This window comes from Protomyctophum bolini (genome assembly GCF_963924005.1).
Source record: "Protomyctophum bolini genome assembly, chromosome: 2".
NCBI lineage: Eukaryota > Metazoa > Chordata > Actinopteri > Myctophiformes > Myctophidae > Protomyctophum > Protomyctophum bolini.
Window position 1 is genome coordinate 16,195,044 of NC_137863.1, and position 21,366 is coordinate 16,216,409.

The 21,366-nt window shown below is 43.9% G+C and overlaps 1 protein-coding gene across 1 annotated transcript in view; it reads right to left on the reverse strand.

Moving 5' to 3' along the window:
• LOC308331125 (plexin-A2-like) overlaps positions 1–21,366 on the reverse strand; it is an 88,714-nt gene that overhangs the window by 59,740 nt on the left and 7,608 nt on the right. The window contains exons 2-3 of the mRNA XM_080786306.1: positions 10,664–12,029; positions 6,938–7,120 (exon numbers count right to left, since the gene is read on the reverse strand). Coding sequence (XP_080642432.1) covers positions 6,938–7,120; positions 10,664–11,896 — 1,416 coding nt within the window. The 5' untranslated portion in view covers positions 11,897–12,029. The remainder of the gene's footprint in view (positions 1–6,937; positions 7,121–10,663; positions 12,030–21,366) is intronic.

A 21,366-nucleotide genomic window follows, 5' to 3' on the forward strand; every position in this document is an offset into this window, starting at 1 on the left:
CCCTTCCCACCACCACCACTAGCCGGCCGACTATGAAAAGAAAATGACCAGCTGAGAAAAGTATGGAGCTGACAGCATTTAGCTGGGTATGATGAGGTTGACCGAGGGGCAGAGGGTCCGGTGATGAGCTCAGAGAAGGTACTGACCCCCTCTGACCCGGTCTACGGTGGTTGAATTCAGTGGATTTATTGTGGGCTCTCCTGCTAAATCAGTTGTGAAGCAAATGGACTCTGACGGTTCCGTATTCGGTTCCATTTGTGCACTCTGAGATAAGAAGAACTTACCAAATAGAGGTCCATGACCTAATAAAACATTATTTTTTATATCAAACTGGCGTCCTTGAATGTAAAACGGTTGAGAATCACGATCTAAAACGGGACCGGCCACGGCGGCCAGGCATCGGTCCTTTGAGAGAATAACAGCTCCTATATCTTCCACGAAAGTGAGGCAAGTTTAATTGGTTTTAAAATGAGCCAACTGACACACAGGCACATATACTGTAGTGTATAGTTTCTTGGTCTGTCTCGTTAACTTTAGGTTGTGTAGGTTATAATGATGTGTATGTGAGTTTTTTCAGGGTTTTAAAGGAGAATTCCATGCTAGAAGGCTTTCTTACCTATATTTGTAGTTGTTACGTCCCCACCAAAGAGGTCCAGGTGTTATTTTGTGCAAAAGCGCATTATTGGCTATTTCCCCTACAATAAGACCTCAATGAATTGAATTAAATTGCATTGAATTTAATGGGGCATTGTGCTAATTCGCTTATTTCCATCGCTGTATATATCCTCTCTTCATAATGTAAATAGTATCCCAAGCGGCACACTTTACTACGGAAATAAACTAATTAACACAAAAACTCAACCCCCACTTTTGCACAAAATAACACCTGGACCTCTTTGGTGGGGACGTAACTACAAATAAAGGTAAGAAAGCCTTCTAGCATGGAATTCTCCTTTAATATAGCAGTACATATTACGTATTGTCCAGAATATAAGACGACTAAAATATTATATTTAGTCGACTAAAACTAGACTAACACTAAAACATTTCTAAATTAAATCTATTCAAGAGACTATGACTAAAACTAAAATCAAAAAGTGCTGCCAAAAACAACACTGTTCTCAACCTTTTCAGGCCGCAACCCCCCAAAATAATCATATGTGAACTTCGGACCCACCACCCTGACAAGCATGTGTAGGAATTGAGCCACTCCATTTTGTTGGACTTAAAATTCCTTCAATTGTCCCACTTTTCATTTTACTGTCATCTGTCTTCTGGGGACCCCCCCCCCCCCCCCCCCAAAAATCTTGTGGGGGACCCCCTGGGGGTCCCGACCCACAGGTTGAGAACCTCTGTCTAGATTAGCCTGAGACAAATTTCCCTTGCAGGACAATATCTTGTTTTATCTTATCTTCTTACATGTTCTATATAATAGGATAATGATTCCTAATGTGTTGTGTGCTCCCCCCAGGGCGTTTCTAGGGGGTGCACGAGAGGAAGAAATGTCATGGTGGTAATCATTACATCATTACAAATTACGTTACAATGTAATTATAATTAAGTGGGATTTTTCAGAAGATAAAAAACATAATGAGAAAGATCCCACACACCGTCTAGATGAACTTGTACAAATCTTTATTATAAGACGACGAGGTGAAGGTCTAAGGAACGACTTATACAGTAGAGTAAGTATACATTACTGTACATCTCTCTCTCTAACTCTCTCAGGGTGAGCCACTATAGTACTGCACTTGAGAATATGCAAATAGATCCTCTATTTGTCCATGTTATCAGTTTCTGAGTTTATTATGTCATTGTGTTTTTGGGCTTTACTGTACATGGTGGATGGTGTAATTTTATTGCAATTTGATTCAAATTACCGGTGTAATTTCCGTGACCAATATGTTATGACCACATGCATGGTTACTTGTAACAGTAATTGAGGCAATTGACCAAATTTTGCGGCTGAAAATATGACAGAATTGTATTCACAATGGACCCATTTGCTTCTGTACCTGAACATAATTATCCTTGATCTCTTGAATATTTTGTAACTGTTTTTGTTCTAATCATTTTTGTTTGTTTATTTATTTATACATTTATTTATTTGCATGGCGTGGATGAGAATCAGGATGTAGAATTGTTTGCATCTGGCTTGAATAAAAACATGATCGAAAAATAGCTACAGAGCTGGAGGGTTTCTAGGTACCACAAACCTACCTGCCACAAAACCACAGAACAACTAAATGTGACATTCCACCCGGTCTCCTGTGTGGTCCGTGCTGTAAAATAAAACCCATTTGGCGCAATCACCACATGTTCTTATGACTTTAGGTCCCCTTTCTCAATCTGTGTTCCCAGTTCCCAGCAGACCTCACGTTTTATGAGATAATCTATTTAACCCCGGGACAGTATTTAGATTTCAGACCAATAAAGAGCGACATCCTTCCTGATGTCAACGACTACATCCCCAGAACCTGGCAAAGGAACAGCATCGTTCAAAATGGCTACACAAACAGCCAGTGATATGTAATGTGACCCTGTGAATTCTTAATGAAAACAACCTACCACTCTCATAGCCCTGTTGGCATCCTGGATATACTCTCTGCGCTCCCATCCTGTGAGAGCCAAGCAAAACAAAAAACTCAACTTCTAAGATGCCCCGTCTGCTCGGGCAGAATGAGCTCAGTTGTAAGGATGCCAGACGTTACATGAGCAATTATTTCTCCCAAAATGTCCCTCCCTTGAGCATTTATATACGGAGCAGATTTGCGCATTCATATTCTATACAAACTTTGAGGGGTCTTGAGAGAGAAACCATCTCAACCTACATTACCATTCCTAAAATATGCCTCTTTTCAGTAGACGAGGATGTCTCGGACAGCGGTTTGTGTTTAAATGGCCTTCTAGTCATTCAGAAAGTGTGTCCATATGTTGGCCAGTCTGACTGTGGCCTCTAAAATCATGTTCAACTAACATAAACATATGGATGGTGCCCCAGGAGACAAGGCACTACTGCTACTCCCTTCAACCAATAATTTCCAATCTGCCACTCAGCCGGACAGGGGTCTGCCTGTCCCTGGGGACCTGTCTGCCCAGTTTCCCCTTGACCCAGTCCCGCAGACACAGGGAGGCTGCGAGGCTGCGACACTCTGAAACTGCAGTTCAGCAAAATAACTTCCTAAAGATTACTTAGTTCACTCCTTTTACTGGAACCAAAAGAGCTTTCCAGTATGCAGGCACACGCACGCACACACAACGCACACACGCACATGCATTTACACACACGTACAGTACACATAAACTCACACACAATCTGATATACCGGTAACCTAATTTTCCCCTTTTTCTTCCTTTTTTTGGGTTAAACCACCAAAAATAGGGAACTAACAATTTGGCAGAGATGAAGGAACACAGTAAAACAAAAAACATCTTTTTCCACAAACATTTCCCAGAAAACATAATAAAAAACAAATGTTACTCTGTGAGTATCCGCAATGAGCGAGCAGACACACGCGCACACACACAGACAGACACACACACACACACACGGTCAATTAATTCTAAACGGACGCCCCGACCAAGGTGCAACAGAGTCAATATTATTATGACAGGGGAAATGCGGTGACATAAGGGCCTGACAACTGGCCACCTTCAGGGCTGAGTGACCACGCACATGGTCAGATGGTGGCTGACAGCCTCGGACAGTGGACATTGATTAGCCCACATATCCATCACGGCTGTGTGAATGCTAATGAGGCGAGGAGGAGGGACAAGCTCGGTGGGTTTAAAAGCAAGCTGATGCTCTTATTCAATCGCAACAAGCACAGAATAAGCTTAAATTTCTATCACTGCAACGTAACGAGCAGATAATGGCCACGGAAGGTCAGAGGGAGCAGCGATTAGACCCGGTTTCCGGTGATCGTATCCGAGATCACATATACAACAGACGGCTGGCGGGGAGACCGATCTGCCTAATGAAAAGGAAACAGTGTTTCAGGAGGGCGAGCTCAGAGGGCTGCATGCATGCCGGTCAGCATGACGTGACTAATCATTCAGCCATCACATTAGATACAGTCACAAAGAGAGCCGTATCGACCACGACCGCTGGACAAGCTGTAGGGTAGCGACTGCCATTAACTAAACATGATAACGTGATTACATGCTAGGCTGAAAGAGCGCCTAATGTGTGCGTGCGTGCGTGCGTGCGTGCGTGCGTGCGTGCGTGCGTGCGTGCGTGCGTGCGTGCGTGCGTGCGTGCGTGCGAGTGCATGGACCGGGATAGCTCCTAAAAAAACATCAATGTTAAAACCACTGCCTCATCTCTTCAATAACTAGCAACAGAGCAAAGCTGAACGTATCGTACACCGTCAAATCTTCAGGGATAATTTAACGCTGAGAAAGGTACACATGGAGCGGGTCCATTTGGTTCTATCATGTACACCGACACTCAGAGTTAAATGAACACTGAGGACTGCACTGTGTAGCGCTGGCTAGGCTGTGTGGCGTGCTGCCAGACCTTCATCGTTTCCACAACACCGCGTCTCTTTGTGTTCAACTGTTACCTTCTCCTCCATCAGCCGGTTTCCTGTGGTCTGCGGTCCCTTGTCCCCCTCTACGCTGCCCTCCTCCTCCACCCCCCCATCCCACTTCCCCTACATCCACTCCCATTGTTCTGGTGGGTTTCCCATGGCAGTACAGTGGGAGTGGGACAGTAGAACAGTAGATGGCACTCATATGGTCTTCATTTTGCTGACCGCAAATGCTCTCATGCTGGTCATTGTGTTTTCTTGTGTGTGTGTGTGTGTGTGTGTGTGTGTGTGTGTGTGTGTGTGTGCGTGCATGCATGCGTGCGTGCGTGCGTAAAAGACAGTAAGAGAAACAGAGGAAGAGAAACAGAGGAAGAGGAGGGAAAAATAGAAGAGAGACAGATGTGATATGAGGGAGGACAGACAGACAGACAGACAGACAGACAGACAGACAGACAGACAGACAGACAGACAGACAGACAGACAGACAGACAGACAGACAGACAGACAGACAGACAGATATTGGAGAGATAAGAGAGGTGGAAGACAAAAAGGAGATTGGAAGGAGGAAAAGGAGAGAGGGAGGAGCAGAGGTGGTCGAGTAAAGAACCAAGCGGGAGAGATTATCATTGTGTCTACAGTAGGCAAGCTGACTCCCTGATGCCTGGCTTAGATGGTGTAGTCTTATTAAAATATGGTCACGCATTCACTGTGGACATTTTCTTACAACACTGAGCCGCAGATCCTGAAATGGGATATGAGGTAGTCCGGAGGGAAACCCCGGGGGTCACATTACTCAATTAAAATCAACCACCTTTGACAACCAAACTGTGACAGATGACGATGGAAGTGTCCCGTCGTATTGGGGGAACGATAGTGACCTAATAGAAAGACGTCGAAGGACGCGTCCATTATGTTGCCGTCCGTATGTGAGGCCGATCCGCACGCAGCCTCGCTCCGTGAGACTGTTGTTGGTAATCCATCTGACCTTCGGCCCACAGCTGTAACCTTCCCGTCGCAGGCTTGACCTGCGCAGTCACCTCCCTGGCCCGGTGATCTGCTGATGCCATTTATTGTCATGCCCCATTTCCACTCAGCCTGTCCATTTGGGAAGATGGAAAAGCATTGCTGACGTGACCCAGGGGCCCCTCTGGGGGCACCCCGTGGTCTGAATCATGGCTGCACATTCTAGTGAGGTAATGACAAGCTGCCCTTTGCTTGGACGCCACTTACGACCAGGAATGATGGAGGATTTTATACTGCACTCATTTAAACTCACACATACTGACACAAAGATTCGGTTTTCCCCTGCTTCTCTCTCTCTCTCTCTCTCTCTCTCTCTCTCTGTTTTCTTGGGTCTTTGTGATTTGGGCTTTAGGAGTTGTTTCTTTGTCAATTTGGCTTCTTGTCTCTCCCACTTTCTCTAGTGAAAATGTAGTGACTACAACGTTCTCTCTCTCTCTATCTCTCACTCTCTCTCCCTCTCAGTGCGTTTGTGAGTGTGTGCGTGTGCGTGTGTGTGTCTGCTCATAAAACCGTTTCCCCCAGGCTAGTGTCACAACAGTCCTGTCATACATTCATACTGTTAGACTGTGCAGTAATCAGGCCTGCGGTGGTGCCCAGTCAATCCAGCTACATCAAAGGGCCTTATAGAAAACGCATGATTATATCATAGGACAAACATTGAAATAGAACATGCTAGACATGTGTATAATTCAGCTTCATGAACCTCGTAAAAGGAGGTCATTGTATGTCTGGAATGTTAGAAAGCAATATCAGTCCCCTATGGACACGGAAGGCTACGGAAATGTGATTAGAAGATAGATAAATAACACACAGATTCTCATCCAATAAGCTATTGAAGAATGATTGATTGTGCAAAACCACAATGCATCCATTTGCTATTTTTAACCAAGCTGACATGTTTACTACCACAATGAAATGTGCATTTGGTTATCACTTGACAGATGAGTCAAGTGATTGTACAAAACAAAAACAAAAACATAAATAAAATGCAATGCATTAAATGCAATGCATTAATAAAAAACATTAAAAAATTATGTAACTCGCTAATCTAAATAATAGTCATATTAATATTCTTCAAAACACAGTTTTTGCTACTACTCCCACAGATTTTGTCACTCAAAATCCGTACACACTATCGCTGGAGTCATGCGATAAACATGGATTCAGATTTTTCATACACAATTCTGACTGGAAATGATCGTCTTGCAAAGTTTGCGAGAGGGGCCTATTTAACAAAAACACATGAACGCAGCATGCAATCGACCCCGCATTTGAATCACACATTGAGCGACCGTTATGATTTCACTTAGACCCATAGCATAGGATGTGCCACAACAACTGCTGTAAATCTCAGCAATAACATGTTGGTGTGTTGCCCTCACCTTCTTCAGCTGGCCGCTGCGTGTGCCCAGGAAGACTACGCTGTGTCCATTGTAGACGTACGAGGTGACGGAGGTCAGTCTGTCCCTGGTCTCTGTGTACACGGTCTGGCCTGACACAAGCTGGGAGCCCCCCAGGGGTTGGTTTATGTCCAAGCCACAGAAGTGGTCATCGATGGGGACAGGCTGCAAGATAGGGAGATGCAAAGGAGGTGGGTGAGAGTGAGCATGAAAAGGAGGTGAGGTTATTGTGGGCCAGCAATGTTCGGAATTTGCCAATCACGATGGAATATTTAAAAATCGGACAGATCCGTCTTCATCATAGAGGTAATGTGCACTGATTTGCGTGACGTTTGGACAACATTTTGAGAATTTATATCTGAAAGAGTAATATCAAAAAATTAATATCAAAAAATGCCACCTGGTGGCACTATAAAAGGACGATGTGAAAAAGGGCAGAGGTTTTTCCTTGGCCTTATAGGTAAAAATGTGAATCGGCCTGTTATAGCGCCACCATGACGCTGAGTAAAATAATTAATGGGTGGCATTTCTTCCTCTGCCAAGTGGGAATGTGCGTGCAAAATTCCACGCTGTGTTCATGATTTGAGTCATTTTGTTCAAAACGGACACAACTTGGGAAGCCAATGTTAGCCAATCGCGATGGAATATGACAAATTGGACAGATCTCGGCGATCGGAGGTTAGCTGTTCACAGACGAACCGAAGGACACACGGACTGACAGACATTTGGCAAAACATACTGTAGTCTCGGCCACACCTTCGAACTGGAGAAGACAATGAGGGGGGATACATTTATGTACAGTTCTGTACAGTATGTCTAGAGTAGAGTGACCAAGAGAGGATCATGGGAAAGGAGGATGGATGGATAAATGGATGGAGGACGAGAAGGGAGTGAGGTTTTAAGAGTGGGCAGCAAAGGGTAAGAAGAGGAGGGGTTGGGGGCGCGGGGTAAAGATGTAGCATGAAGGATACAGTGGGGGGTAGATAGATGGGAGGAGAGAGGAGGAGTTGGAAAGGGGGTCGGCAGGGAAGATAAAATGAATGAGATCACTGTGGACACAGATGCTAGCGGGAGATAAGAGAGAAAACACAAACTGACTACTGTACAGCCTTACGCACGTTGCACACCATATCTTTAGGTTAGAGACGGCATGTTCAAAGGATTTCGCAGCCATTCTGTTTATCAAAAACGGCTCGCCGGGGCTCGTGTTTGTGCTGCTCGTGGCAAACAAGAGCACGTCGTGCGTTTTCATGCCAGTTCCTGTGATTCTTTAGATAGCTTGATCTGACATCATACAAACACACAGCCCAAAAGATGTCAGGTTTTGATCATAAGCATCAAAGCAGCTGTGCCTGTACACTACATCTACAATTACCCACCTCAAGCCTCTGCAAATTGCTTGTCACACCGAGTGCAAATATATATTATTTTTACAGTAATTAATCAGTTTCTCTCAAATTCAGTTTTTTTTTACAAATATAATTTTAGATAACTGTACCTTGCTTTTACATAATGCTTCAGTGTGAGAAATACCCCTGTCCTGTCTGGCCGATGCCATATCAACAGATAACATATAGCATGCCCTGCAATACTGTATCATGTTTATAGCCCCAATTTGTACCCCACAACCCATATTCTGGGGGCAACATTAACTGTTAAAAAAAAATAGCTGATCAACTGAGCTTGTAGATATAAGACATTTTGGGCTAATGTTTGCCGGTGAAGAGATTTTGTGTAGAGGTAAAAAGTACAGAGTATACAGCAGGGACGTGCACACATAGACATCAAAGGGCGTTCAGCACCTGCCCTTTTACCCGTCTGTAAAACAACTGTCCTCTCCAGACCATGTGTGCAGCATTTACTATAGTGAAAGAATGCAAATGCCACTCCTTTCCATGCCATACTGGAAGGCAGCATTCAGGAGAATAGCCTTTTTTCCTGAACTTGAACACAGTATTTTGCGTTGAACAAATTTCTTTAGAAATCCATGTCGTACGTCGCATATCCACTAGATAAACCCCGAAAATAGCTTATCTACAAGCTCTCAACGTGTCGCCCTGTCGCGGCGTGACGCGTTGAGCTTGTAGATAAGCATGTAGATCTGTTATTTTCGCTATTCTTGTCCAAAAGTGCCCTCTTATAGGATTTGATTTCAGCCCCTGCCTCTCTAACGCTCTCTGCACGTCCCCGGAGTACAGAGTATTGCTTTTTTCCAATTCATTATTATATATTCATATAATTTATTATGCTATAAGAGGAATAAGAATACAATGTGATTGAGCATGGGGCTTGTTGTTCATACTGTGTGAAATGTAAAGTAGCAATATTAAGTGTATTTTACTGTCGTACTAATTGTGCATCGTTCTGGTTAAGACCATCAGTCAAATAATCAAATAATAAAACCATAAGAAAGCTTACATGACATTCGGTCAATGGAAACACTAATATTGCCAAACTAAACCCAATTCCATAACCTCATGACAAGGGGTCAAGGGGAGTATATTGTGTTTATTAAATGTTAAGTTTATTATTATTAATAATATTATTATTATTATTAATAATAATATTATTAATAATAATATTATTCATAATATTATTATTACTATTATTAATGACATTCAGTTTTATTCACATCATTAAATGCTTCAATGTATGGTATGAGGATGTTAGTAAGTCCCACAATATAAACGAATATAATTTATCTTGTTTTCATGACATGACAGTCCCTCATTATGCTGAATTATGTCTGTCACAGGGGCACAGCGAGAATACCCTGCTCTCAACATTAAGAATGAGTCTCATAGGGATCAAATACTGCTGACAGCCACAATAAGAGAGAGAGAGAGAGAGAGAGAGAGAGAGAGAGAGAGAGAGAGAGAGATGTAGAAAGTGATGGAGAGAGAAAAGGAGAAAGGGAAACAGAAAGGGGAAGGTGTAGAACAATAGAAGGGGGAGAGAGAAACAGCGTGAGAGAAAGAAACAAATGGAGAGAGAAAGAGAAAGACAAAGATGGTAAAGAAAAGGTGTGGGTAAGGAGTGGGTAAAGAAAGAAAGACGTGAAAAAAGAAGATATGAAACAGTGAGGGTGCGAGAGGAAAAAAAAGAAGGGAGAGTTGGGTCTGATGGACAGAATGAGGGAGGGAGGGACCTCATGGCAAAGCTTTTCCCTGACTGAAATCAAAGCTGCACACAAACCCACTCTGATTAGCATTGTAGAATTAATCTCCTCCCGCTCGACTTCTCTCGCGGGATCCTACAAAAAAACCTGAATGGTCTCTTGAGCGAGGCTTGAGCTAATGCGAAGTGGGAATGTGGATGCAGGTCAATCAAAGAGTCAAGTGTGAATTCCCATCCCAGCCTGTGGTGGGTTTAATCATTTTCATCATGCACAGCAAAATCCAGTCCAGTCTGAGTTTACACTCAGTCAAATGACCACTCAGGATTTTGCTGTGTGGGTTTCATGGGTGTCAGTCTCTATCACTCTACCTACTGTACTGCTCTGTTATGCTGGACCATGCTTCTCTCTGTCCTCCTGCATGTCAGCTTGTCTTTCTCCCTCTCTTTCATCGATACACCTACAGGCAGCCTTATTTATACTTTGAAAATAGCCGATCTGCAAGTTCACAATGCGTCACACAATGTGACACGCTATGAGCTCGTAGATCTGCTATTTTTCATACAAACATATCAAGTACAAGTGAACCATACCGCCTTGGTGCACTGCACATCCTTCCCCAGCAGCCAGTGCAGTTCCAGGTTTCCTTCTCCCTGGTAGCAGGACTGCAGGCGCTCCTTGATGCGGGCGTTGATGTCTTGGATGGTGAAGACGCACAGGGCGGAGTTGTCCGGCGGGTCGCTGAACTGCTTCTGTCCCTTGGAGAACACGGCAAAGAGCACGTCCTCTTGGGCACTGATGTTGAGGGACCTGGCCAGCACCCCGCCGGCCTTGGATAAATGGGCTGCCTGGAGAAGACGGTACTCCTCCCCCCTGTGAACGCACCCCACTGGCAGCGACACGTAGGAGTGGAACTTCTTGTCGCCCTTGCAGAGGCGGATGATGCGAGAGGTGTAGAAAAGGTCGCCGGGGGAGCTGCCGGCGGGCATGCCGTTCTCTGGTGTCTCCGGCTGAACGGTCATGAAGTAGACAAAGTTTCCACTGGCAAAGCCGTACACGTAGTAGATGTCAAATTGTGGGACCAGGGCCAGCGTGTCCGAGGGGATCTTGATGAGGGAGGAGACAAAGTCCGTGTGAAGCTCATAGTCCAGCATGGATGAGGATTCAGGGTCACGGGGCAGTTTGCGGCTGGAGATTGTGGGGAAGTAGTCCTGCTTGCCTCCCACGGCCGTGCCGATGAAAAGCGTGGCGTCCTGGCCGTGCGAGGGCACGACCACCCCGAACATGGTCCCCGTCTGGCTGTCACTGGACAGGTAGTGCTCTTTCTTATGCGTGGGTTCCACCAGTATGAACAGGTCGTCCAGTCTCATCAGCTTGCACACTCCCTGGTAGAGGCTGCCACAAGCAAGCAGCCTGTTGTGGGAATAGTCGATGAGGAGGAGTTTATTGACGTTGTCGGTGGAGGCCAGCGGTTCCGAGCAGGGCTGGACTATCAGGGGAGGGTAGCAGGCCTTATTGTCGTACTCGGGCCCCGTGTCATGGGACACGAGGAGGGTGAGGTTGGCCGACAGCTTATAGATGCGGTTGACGGCCCCAATGTACACAGCCCCTGTGGACTGGTGGACGGTTAGGTGGTTTAGGGACCACTCCCTCCTTTCAGGCTGGAAGACGCTGAGGACGGGATGGCCGCTGGCCGCATTCTGACCGACGTGGAGTATAGTCAATAAGCACAAAGCCAGAGGCAACAGCATGGCCTTTAGGGGGACGCAACCTTTGGTGAGGCCACAGTAAGTCCATCCTTTATCCAAGCCCGATCCCATCCCCATGGGGTATAAGGTAACACTGAGGTCAGGCAACGAATGCCTGGGATTGTGAATGAGTAATATACAAGATTGTGTGAGGAAGGAAAGGTGGGCAGCAGTGTAGTTTTATTCCCTCTCTGGTGACCTCCACATCATTCTGAAAGAGAGAAAAGAAAACAGAAATAGTTTCAATGTCAGACCATCCTGTTCTCTAAATGACAGTGACAAACTGTTTTTGTGTGTAGCAGCTGCATTAAAAGATTCAGCTGAAAGCGTTCAATAAGTAAATGCGCTTGTTTTTCCGTATTTAGACATCAGAGAAATAAGAAAGTGTTTATAAGAGTAGTCTTCACATCTTTAGTTGCCTGAGAGTTGTTTGGATGTTCCCCCTGTCTACATGGGTGCTCATTATATCCATTTCTGCGTGAGAGAGACCTATTACTCGAACAAAGCGATGACAAACGGTTCCTGTGCCTAACCTCTGTTTAGGCGGCTAATTAAATTTGATCCAAATGTATTAATTATGCCTCCATATTTTCGGGGCCTCTCTCTGTTTTCCTTTTCCCCCTCCCTCATGTTCTGCTAAATGGTTGGATCCACGAGGAATTAATCACTCTCCACAGTGGCCGACATTTCAAAATTAATCAGGATTTTTTTCTTCAAGGGATGGCAGGGAGTCATTAGAGACTCAGAATGAGGCAGCATCAACCCCTCACACTTCCACATTTAATTTCATTAGCATATTTTATGTAGATATTTCGAGCCAGGGACAAACAATGTCCCCTGGCGACTGAACGGAAAGGGACAACGTATGGATGGATGGATGGATGGATGGATGGATGGTTGGATTCGAGAGAGGCAAACGGTGGCTGACTGTTGTATTATATATATAATAATATATATTCTGTTCAGGTCCATGAGTGAGTCCCAACGCACTCAACACAGATTTGAATTTAATACAAGCTTCGCATGAAGATGTACTTTGTAATTATACTGTAAATGTCGTACAGATGAGCCTGTGGTCCTTTTTGGTGATGGTCTGGAGACTCTGGACGCTTCACATCCTTTTCTGAAGAATGTAAATTTAATATTAATATAATTGAAGTCAATTGGGGGTCGGATTGGGCTGACATTTGTAGTCATATAAGTACAGAGGACATAGCAAGGTTCCACTTAAGGTGTCACGTTGTTGCTGACTTCAGTGTTCTCAAAAGAAACATTGGCCATCAGAAAATTCAGAATAAGCATGTAACGTTTATTATACACAACATATAATTGAATGTCTGTTGTGTTCTTGTGTGGCAACTGAACAATAATGCATCATTCATAATAATCTCATGAGCACCTCTAAATTTATCTTGTATTACAATGCATACAGTTTGAACCCATTTTGGGTGGGAACCCCTTTTGGTGTTAGCATTATATTATGCTTTAGCTATTGAAAAATCACACACGTGTGAAAGAGTGGTGCAACTCCCCCTCTCTCTCTCTCTCTCCCCCCCTCCTCTCTCTCTCTTACTGGTACTCATACTGGTGCTCATTAACCAACACATACATAGGTGAACAACACATAGGCGGACACAGACATTGCTGCTCCTTGGAGTGGTTGCACCACTCAAAAATAGCAGATCTACAAGCTCATAGCGCGTGGCGCTACGAGCTTGTAGGTCTGCTATTTTTGAAAAATCGAAGAACCACTGACATCGAAACATAGCTTTTTCAGAAAACTGTCAGACATTTATAGAATCTGATCTCAGGTCAAAATGGGTTAATGTCATTAAAGTGAAAGTATTCATAGAATGCCTAATATGCTTAGAATGCATGTAATTATGTTTGAGAATGTACTGTAATAAAACGCAGGTAGTTTTTTTCTTAGTTTCACAACTGTAATATGTAGTGTGATTCTCATACACAACTGTAATATGTAGTGTGATTCTCATACACAACTGTAATATGTAGTGTGATTCTCATACAGAGCAGATAAAATAGCCCAATTTGAAACCAAATCTGCGTTTGGTCTCAGGTAAATGAAATAGTAGCAGTGTGTAATTAGGCACACACTCAAAATAGCGTTAAAGGGGAATACCACTCATTTTCAACATTTTACTATGTCATTAATATACCTTAGAGCTGTTGTGTGGTTGTGTTGTGTGGCATTAACATGGTGAATCACATCTTGATGTCATCATCAAGATGTGATTCACCATGTTAATGATTTTTTTTTCAGACCTCCAGTTCTAGGAAACACAGAATGGGGGGACTTTTTGTTATTATTTCCACACAACAGCTCTAAGGTATATTAATGACATAGTAAAATATTGAAAATGAGTGGAATGCCCCTTTAAGAGATGAGGTGGCTTCATCTGGGCCCATTACTGGAGTAATAAAGCTGCCAGGCGGGAGGGGAGAGGACAGTAAATTAAATGGTCTGTACTTCTAAATCCAAAGTGCTATACATATACTGTGCGCTACATTCACCCACACACGAGGAGGCAACCATGCAAGGTTCTGTACCAGCCTCATCAGGAGCAGAACTTAGGGTTCAGTGTCTTGCTCAAGGACACTTCCAACAACTAGCCTGGAAACCAGACAAATCTGCTAGTGCAAAAAAGTGCCCTACGCAGTGATAGTACAGTATTTTGGCCAAACCAGGCTAACTTCCAACACAAACCAGGGACCTTCCTACACCCAGCCATTTAAGTGCTGTACAGCCTTATGCCTCACTTTACTGCAAGTTGTATGTTAGTTTGTCTTTTGTACCGTTTTGTTTTTGCTATATTTTTAACTCTGTTGAGTTCATTATCTAATAAACATTTTTGAATTGCCTTATAAACAAAAAAGTCCTAATAAACAGATTGTAAAAAGAGAAATAAATCAGTATCAACAACTACATACAAAAAGGGATACTTCTGCACACTTGCATTTGAAAATGCTTTAGAAACGGGTGGGCTGAAACTGAAACCAAGAAAACCACTAACAGGATGACAGTATAAAATACAACAGATAGAAAATCATTAATGAATATTGTGTCTTAACTCTGTATTATCATACTATCCATCTATATCAACTTTGTGGATTTCCAACTTGTCCTTCTTAGACTGTACCAGAGCTGTGTCCCGTCTAACCTGCTATACGGTTCTGAATGTTGGAGAACGACAGAAAATGATCTCCACAAACTGTCAACCTTCCACACCAAAAGCTTAAGGAAAATCCAACGAATATTCTGGCCCAAAACCATCTCCAACCAACACCTTCTTGATCTGTGCAAACAAGAAAACATGGATACCATCCTTATGAGAAGACGGTGGAAATGGATTGGGCATGTAATACGTAGAGACCAAGACAACATCACCAAAACTGCACTTCACTGGACACCAGAGGGCAAACGCAAAAGAGGCCGACCCAAGAACACATGGCGTAGGACAGTGGAGGGAGAGTTGAAGACCCTGCATCACACCTGGGGATCTATAAAGACGCTGGCCCAGGACAGACTGAAGTGGAGATCCTTGTTGCTGCCCTACATGCCAGCCGGCATAAAGTAAGTAAGTAACTCTGTATTATGCTGATAGTGTGCGTCTACACTAATTAGATCAAAACAAATGACTGTGTTGGTTATTGTCAGTTTACAGATTTACATGTTACATTGCAGTCCAAGTACAGCAAATGTGTAAATGTGCAATTGTGCATCATTGGCAAAATGTGTCAAAAAGTCAGTCCAAATAAGAAGGGGGAAAAAAGGCTTTTAACCACATTGCATCCCTATTTTGGTCATACCAGTATAGGCAGAAAAAGAATGCCATGACATATGAGTATAAAATAGGGCTTAAGCAGTTAAATCCATATTTAGCACCCTACCAAGCTAATGTATGTGCCAAGCTAGGAGGCAAATGTACACTGAGACAAATTACTGTTTTTTTGGGGGGGTGTTTATTATTTATTTATTTTTTGGCTCAAGCACAAACAGGCTGGATTTCTCCCTGAGACTTCAGAGTATAAGTAAAGGTTAAATGAAGACAGCCGTGTCACATCTTAACGTGGGGGGGGGGGGATGCGGTGGGTGCTCACCATTGGCTACATAACTAACGGGACGTCCGGCAGAGTTGTGTATGAGCCAGCAGAGAGCGGGGCGGATGGACAGACACTGAGCCGGCTGGGTAAGGTCCAGCTTCTTTCTCTCTTGCATCTCCTGTCCATCTGTGCCTGCTATGCTCTCAGCAGGGGCACAAGGAGTCACTGGAGTGTCTCAGCCTCCACGGTCAAGTTTGGCAGGCTTTAGTGTAAGCCGGCCTCCCTGTTAACGACCACCAAGGTCCAAGCTTACAGTGCCAGTTCCTTGTGTTAATACATACATATTATATTAGGTGAAATCTGGTGGATTTGCTGCAAAATGGACCCAAGTAGACCTATAGTGCTGCACGATTCTTGCTCAAATATAATAATAATAATAATACATTTTATTTATAAGGCGCCTTTCAGGGCACTCAAGGTCGCCGTACAGGTTAAAAACAGTACAAAAACACAGTTATGTCTGTAGACAACTACTGTACATGTAGACAACTACATGTCTGTAGACTGTAGTTGCTGAACATGGAGCCAACTGTGGCTTTAAAATGACAACATCAAAGTGGCTTGACTTAAACATCTCTTAAAGTCTCTCTCCCTCTTGTAGCAAATACATAAGAGTATTTAAAATGAATTGGACATGTTTGTTTGTTTTGTATTCATGCACATATCCTGGTTTTGTTTTAGTGTTTGTGCTGACATTTGCTGCCATTTGGGTGTATGGAAAAATGAGAATACTACCGGTATGTTGTAAAGAAAAATCAATATACGTATGTTTAAAAAACAAACAAAAAAATGAATTGGACAGCCAACTACTGCTGAACGAATTTAGAAAAGTATTCACAGTTACAGGAGCAGGGCCACTCTGGAATACAAAACAACTCGCCCCTTTACCAACTCGCCCCGGGCGTACAGCCGGCGGAACAGCGTGGCCTTGTATTCCTAAAGTAATCTAAGTAAATTATGCTTAAACGGTTAAACCTAACATTATTCCTAACCTTAACCTCAGTAAAACTATGCCTAAACCTAACCCTATTCCTAAACTTAACCCCAGTAAAACTATGCCTAACCCTAAACTTATTTCTAACCTTATTCTCAGTAAAAACAAAAAAAAAGAATACAAGAACCGCCGCACCGAGCTGTCGGTGTGAGGTTGGCGGAAAAAAGCTGGGGCGAGATGGAATTGGGGCGACCGTACCCGTTACCCCACTCTGCATTATGATGGTGGCAATACATGTAGACACTGCACAGGGTTGCACAAAACCAATGCATTGTCACTAATAATAACCACAACCTTCTAAGAGGCGATTCACACTATGGTCCAAGCACACCGCCACCTGGAGGATCAAAGTGTGTTATGCAAGTGTGCACTGTTAAATCTCGGGCAATGTGAATCATGGCCAGCGGGGACCAGGCAACCGTATTCGGAAACGGTTCGAATGAAACGGACTCAGTCCGTCTCAGTGTGAATCCCCTATAAGTTTACCACACCCACTGAAACCACTTTCAACAGCCTATGAACAGCGTTTCCAAAGACAATTCCATTCTATTCTTTTTCATGCCTCTGCCGGCAGACAGCCATGTCTGAAGGCACATAAAACAAGGCTCCAGACTTCACAAAACAAACAGGCCACTACTGGGCCTCACCCCATAAACCCACCTCACCCCTGCCCACTTTGACAGGCTGGAATGGCTTAGGGTTGACGACAGAGTACAACATCTTACAATGGGTCTGGTCCACAATATTCGATACACCACCAAGATACACATGTACCTGCCTAATACTTCCTTAAATTAATGTCAATGAAGTACACACCCATAACACCAGAGGGAGTTCAACAAACCATGTGCAACCCAGATTCAGCACAAACAAGGGACTAAATAAATTTCGCTCCTATGCCACAACAATGTGGAACGCCCTACCAACTCATGTCATTAAGACATGTAAATCCCTTGACTCCTTCAAAACCGCTCTCAAAGGGCACCTATGGACGGCTGCAATTCGAAACTGGTCCCCGTAAAATCTGAATCCCCCACCCACCCCTTTCCCCCTCACTGTATATGTTTTTTCCCCTTTTTCCCTCCTTTATGTTATGATGAATTGAAAACGAAGACCATCTTGTAAACAAGTGTAATGTTTTATGGTGTCGTCCACTCAGTTTTTGTATTGAGTTGTGCTTGAAATGTACTGTAATTCTGCAAACTGTTTGTTATGAGTTGTCCATGTACATCTAAGCCTGTGTACTTGAGATACAGTGTACTTGATATGTGTACTGCATGCACTGTAGCCTTTAGTAGTTTTTTGTTATTTTTTCAGGTTAAAGTCAAAGCTCAGGTTTGTTTTAGGTTGTCAGTCCATCCGTCTGTCTGTCTGTCCGTCCGTCCGACGGCCATACGCACGGTTAAAGGTCAAGGTCACTGCGACCTGACAACAAATTCATAACAGTCTGGACAGATGCGGATGTAAATGGCAAATGGTTGGCAAAGGAATACAACCACAATGCAATACAGTATGTCTAGTTTGTTTGTTTTGCTTGTTCTGCTTTAAATCCCACAAGCTTTCAGCTGTGCTGGGGTTGGTGTAATTTGGATTTTAATCCGATCAAGCAGTTTTCCTTGTCAGTGGGATGTGAGATGAATACTTCCATCCACATTGGGGAAAAACAAACAAACAAACAAACAAACAAACAAACCTAGGGGCACAGAGAAAATAGAAACAATCTAAATATATGCTCATAATCATATATGCCAGCTCGTGCCCAGCTGGACTTTACACACATACAACAATAGTGCTGCACAGAGGTTAACTCACTGTTGAAAACCTCAAGCTGAGCTCTCTGGAGAAACACAAAGTTCTCGCAGAAGAGCAAACCAGGCCAGACAGGCAAGGCAGGCAGACAAGCAGAAAGTCTCATCGTTCCATCCATTTCTGCTCTGCTGGCTTTGGTCACGTCTGAGGCGTGCAGTCATGCTGCTCAGTGTTTACCCTGGATTATGGAGACAGCGCTTCACCTCGCGCAGTGCCCTCCCTGCTGAATACTCGCCACTCAGACACACTCCTGCCCCAGCAGAGGAGCGCACACACACACACACACACACACACACACACACACACACACACACACACACGGTTGGCTGGGGGGGGGGGGGTTCTGCACTGCATGGGGACCCGAGCAGCACCAATCACAATGTATACAAAAGAGAGGGGGAAAAAAGCCAGTCTCTCACGCTCTACAAACACAACCCTTTGACCTGAATCCAGATCACAGAACACTCGGTTCAGCTTTTTATTGGGGTGACTTGCTGTCACAGCTTCTCGCAGTGTCCTATATGGCATGATCCGTGGGGCAGCAGAGACACTTGGGTTTATTTTCTTGTTGCTTTGACCCTGTCTGCCAGTACAGATGAAGTAAAATGTTCACAGGGAATACAGCATCTGTGATAGTGTCTCTGCACATCATTTGTTATGTTGCCAGCTTTGCCTTTGTATGAAACTTGGTGTTGTATTTGCTTTAGCTCAGTGAAGAACTGCCAGGAGACGTGTGCTCACGCTGCTTGTATAGTCAATTTTAAAAGCTTGGCTTGATGCAGAATGATGTTACAAACAAAACACTAAATCAAGTGAATTGATGTCAGTCGTGCAGCACAATAACGTCTTTTGTAACATAGACAGGTTTACTCCGGAGAATGGAGAATAGCACAGTGTTGGGTTGAGTGATTGGAATTGGGAATAGTCAATAGTCTGTGACACCAAGGTTGTATTTGCTTGGGGGGATTGGGGGGTGTCAGTTTTTGAAATCCCTCACATGTAGAGTTGCTGGCCGGCTCCATTATGCAGATCTACGTGATGATCCAGTATTCTCCATGTATGGTTATCCAGGGTTAGATGAGTGATCAGTGTTGTGATCTTCATATATGGAGATGGCCAAATGGTGGTGTGATGTGTCACAAGGCGTGACCATGTACTGTATGGAGGCGTGTCACAGGGAAATGCGCCCTATGGTCACAATTATATACTAGAAAATCTCAGTTCACGCACTGAGTCAATAATAGGAGCCATGTCATTTTCAGATTTCAGATTGGATTGTAAAAAAAAACTTTTCCTCTGAAGGCCTAGTTTCACGAGGTTGGACAAAAGCAATAACAGTGTAGGGCTGCAGGGGTGGAAGAACAGTGTTTGAAGAACTACACCAGTCAAGCAGACCTGCTGTCCTCTTGATCACAGGAGGGATAGATAGAGCAAAGAAAATCCTCACTTTGGCTTTGATGTTCGCACTCGCAGGAGTGAAAACATGATGATAAAATATATCTTTGTCTCTGGTCTGCATCAAAAAGTTCTGAAACTGAATTCTTAAGTTGAATGTAACTTTATTTAAGAATTGCTTTGGGGCAATAATTTCTACTATTGCATTTCATAGTACTATGGCTTTTCTATATCACACCACAGGGCTTCGACGTTCCAATTTACAGTATCTAACCATGGATGAAACTGCATGGCCTGATGGGATACTTTTGTCTGGGGGACTGGAGGAAACCCACACTTAGGAGTCATTGGGGGAGGGCGAGCATTGTACACATTACACATGAATGAGTTGTGAGGGCGCCAGCCGCAACAGAACTTGACTTCCAAATGAATAAATGAAGGCAATTAGTAGATCTGTTTACAATGTTGTGGAGACAGAAGTAGGTCAAATGTGTCAGAGACACGGGAGGGGGGAGGGGGGAGGGGGGGGTGGAGCCAGAGCCCGGAGGCTGACACTGGTACCTTCCCTGTGATGGGTAAGGGGAATTAGGACATGAAAATGCCGTCTTTATCAAGGATGACTTTTAAATGAATGTCATGTTGAATCACAAGGGACCCGTGGGGGGTTTTATTATGAAAGCAATGTTTTATGATCAGTCTGCCATTGCTTCATTTGCGGCAAACAACACAGAGGGGTCAGCCCATGGCTATGGGTCCCGAGTTGTGTCAGGGCCCCCCTCACAGGAACAAACATTCAGGCCCAAATGGCAAATTCATGAGGCGAATGTTGATATTGCACATACCCACAGGACATCTTCTCTCTGACACCACACAATAAAGTCACTGTTTTATCGACAGTTGTGCAAGATCTTCATCATGTTCCACATTTTAAATGCACGCAACGGTATGTGTTTCTGCCCAGCCTTGTTTCTCAGCATGAGGGCCTCTGAAGACAACTTGTGATAATACATGTTTGAGATATAAAGATTCTCTATCGAAAATATAATAGGCCTAAAATGAAATAATTGTAGGCTGGATGACAGCTTTGTCTGGCTTGCAGCATTAACACAAGATTTATTGTAAACCACAAGAAAATCCAACCTTTCTAATCCTCCCCCACACGTTTCATTTATTGGTCAATTCAGCGATTGCAGACTTTAGCACTCTCAAGGCGGCTGCTAATCATGAT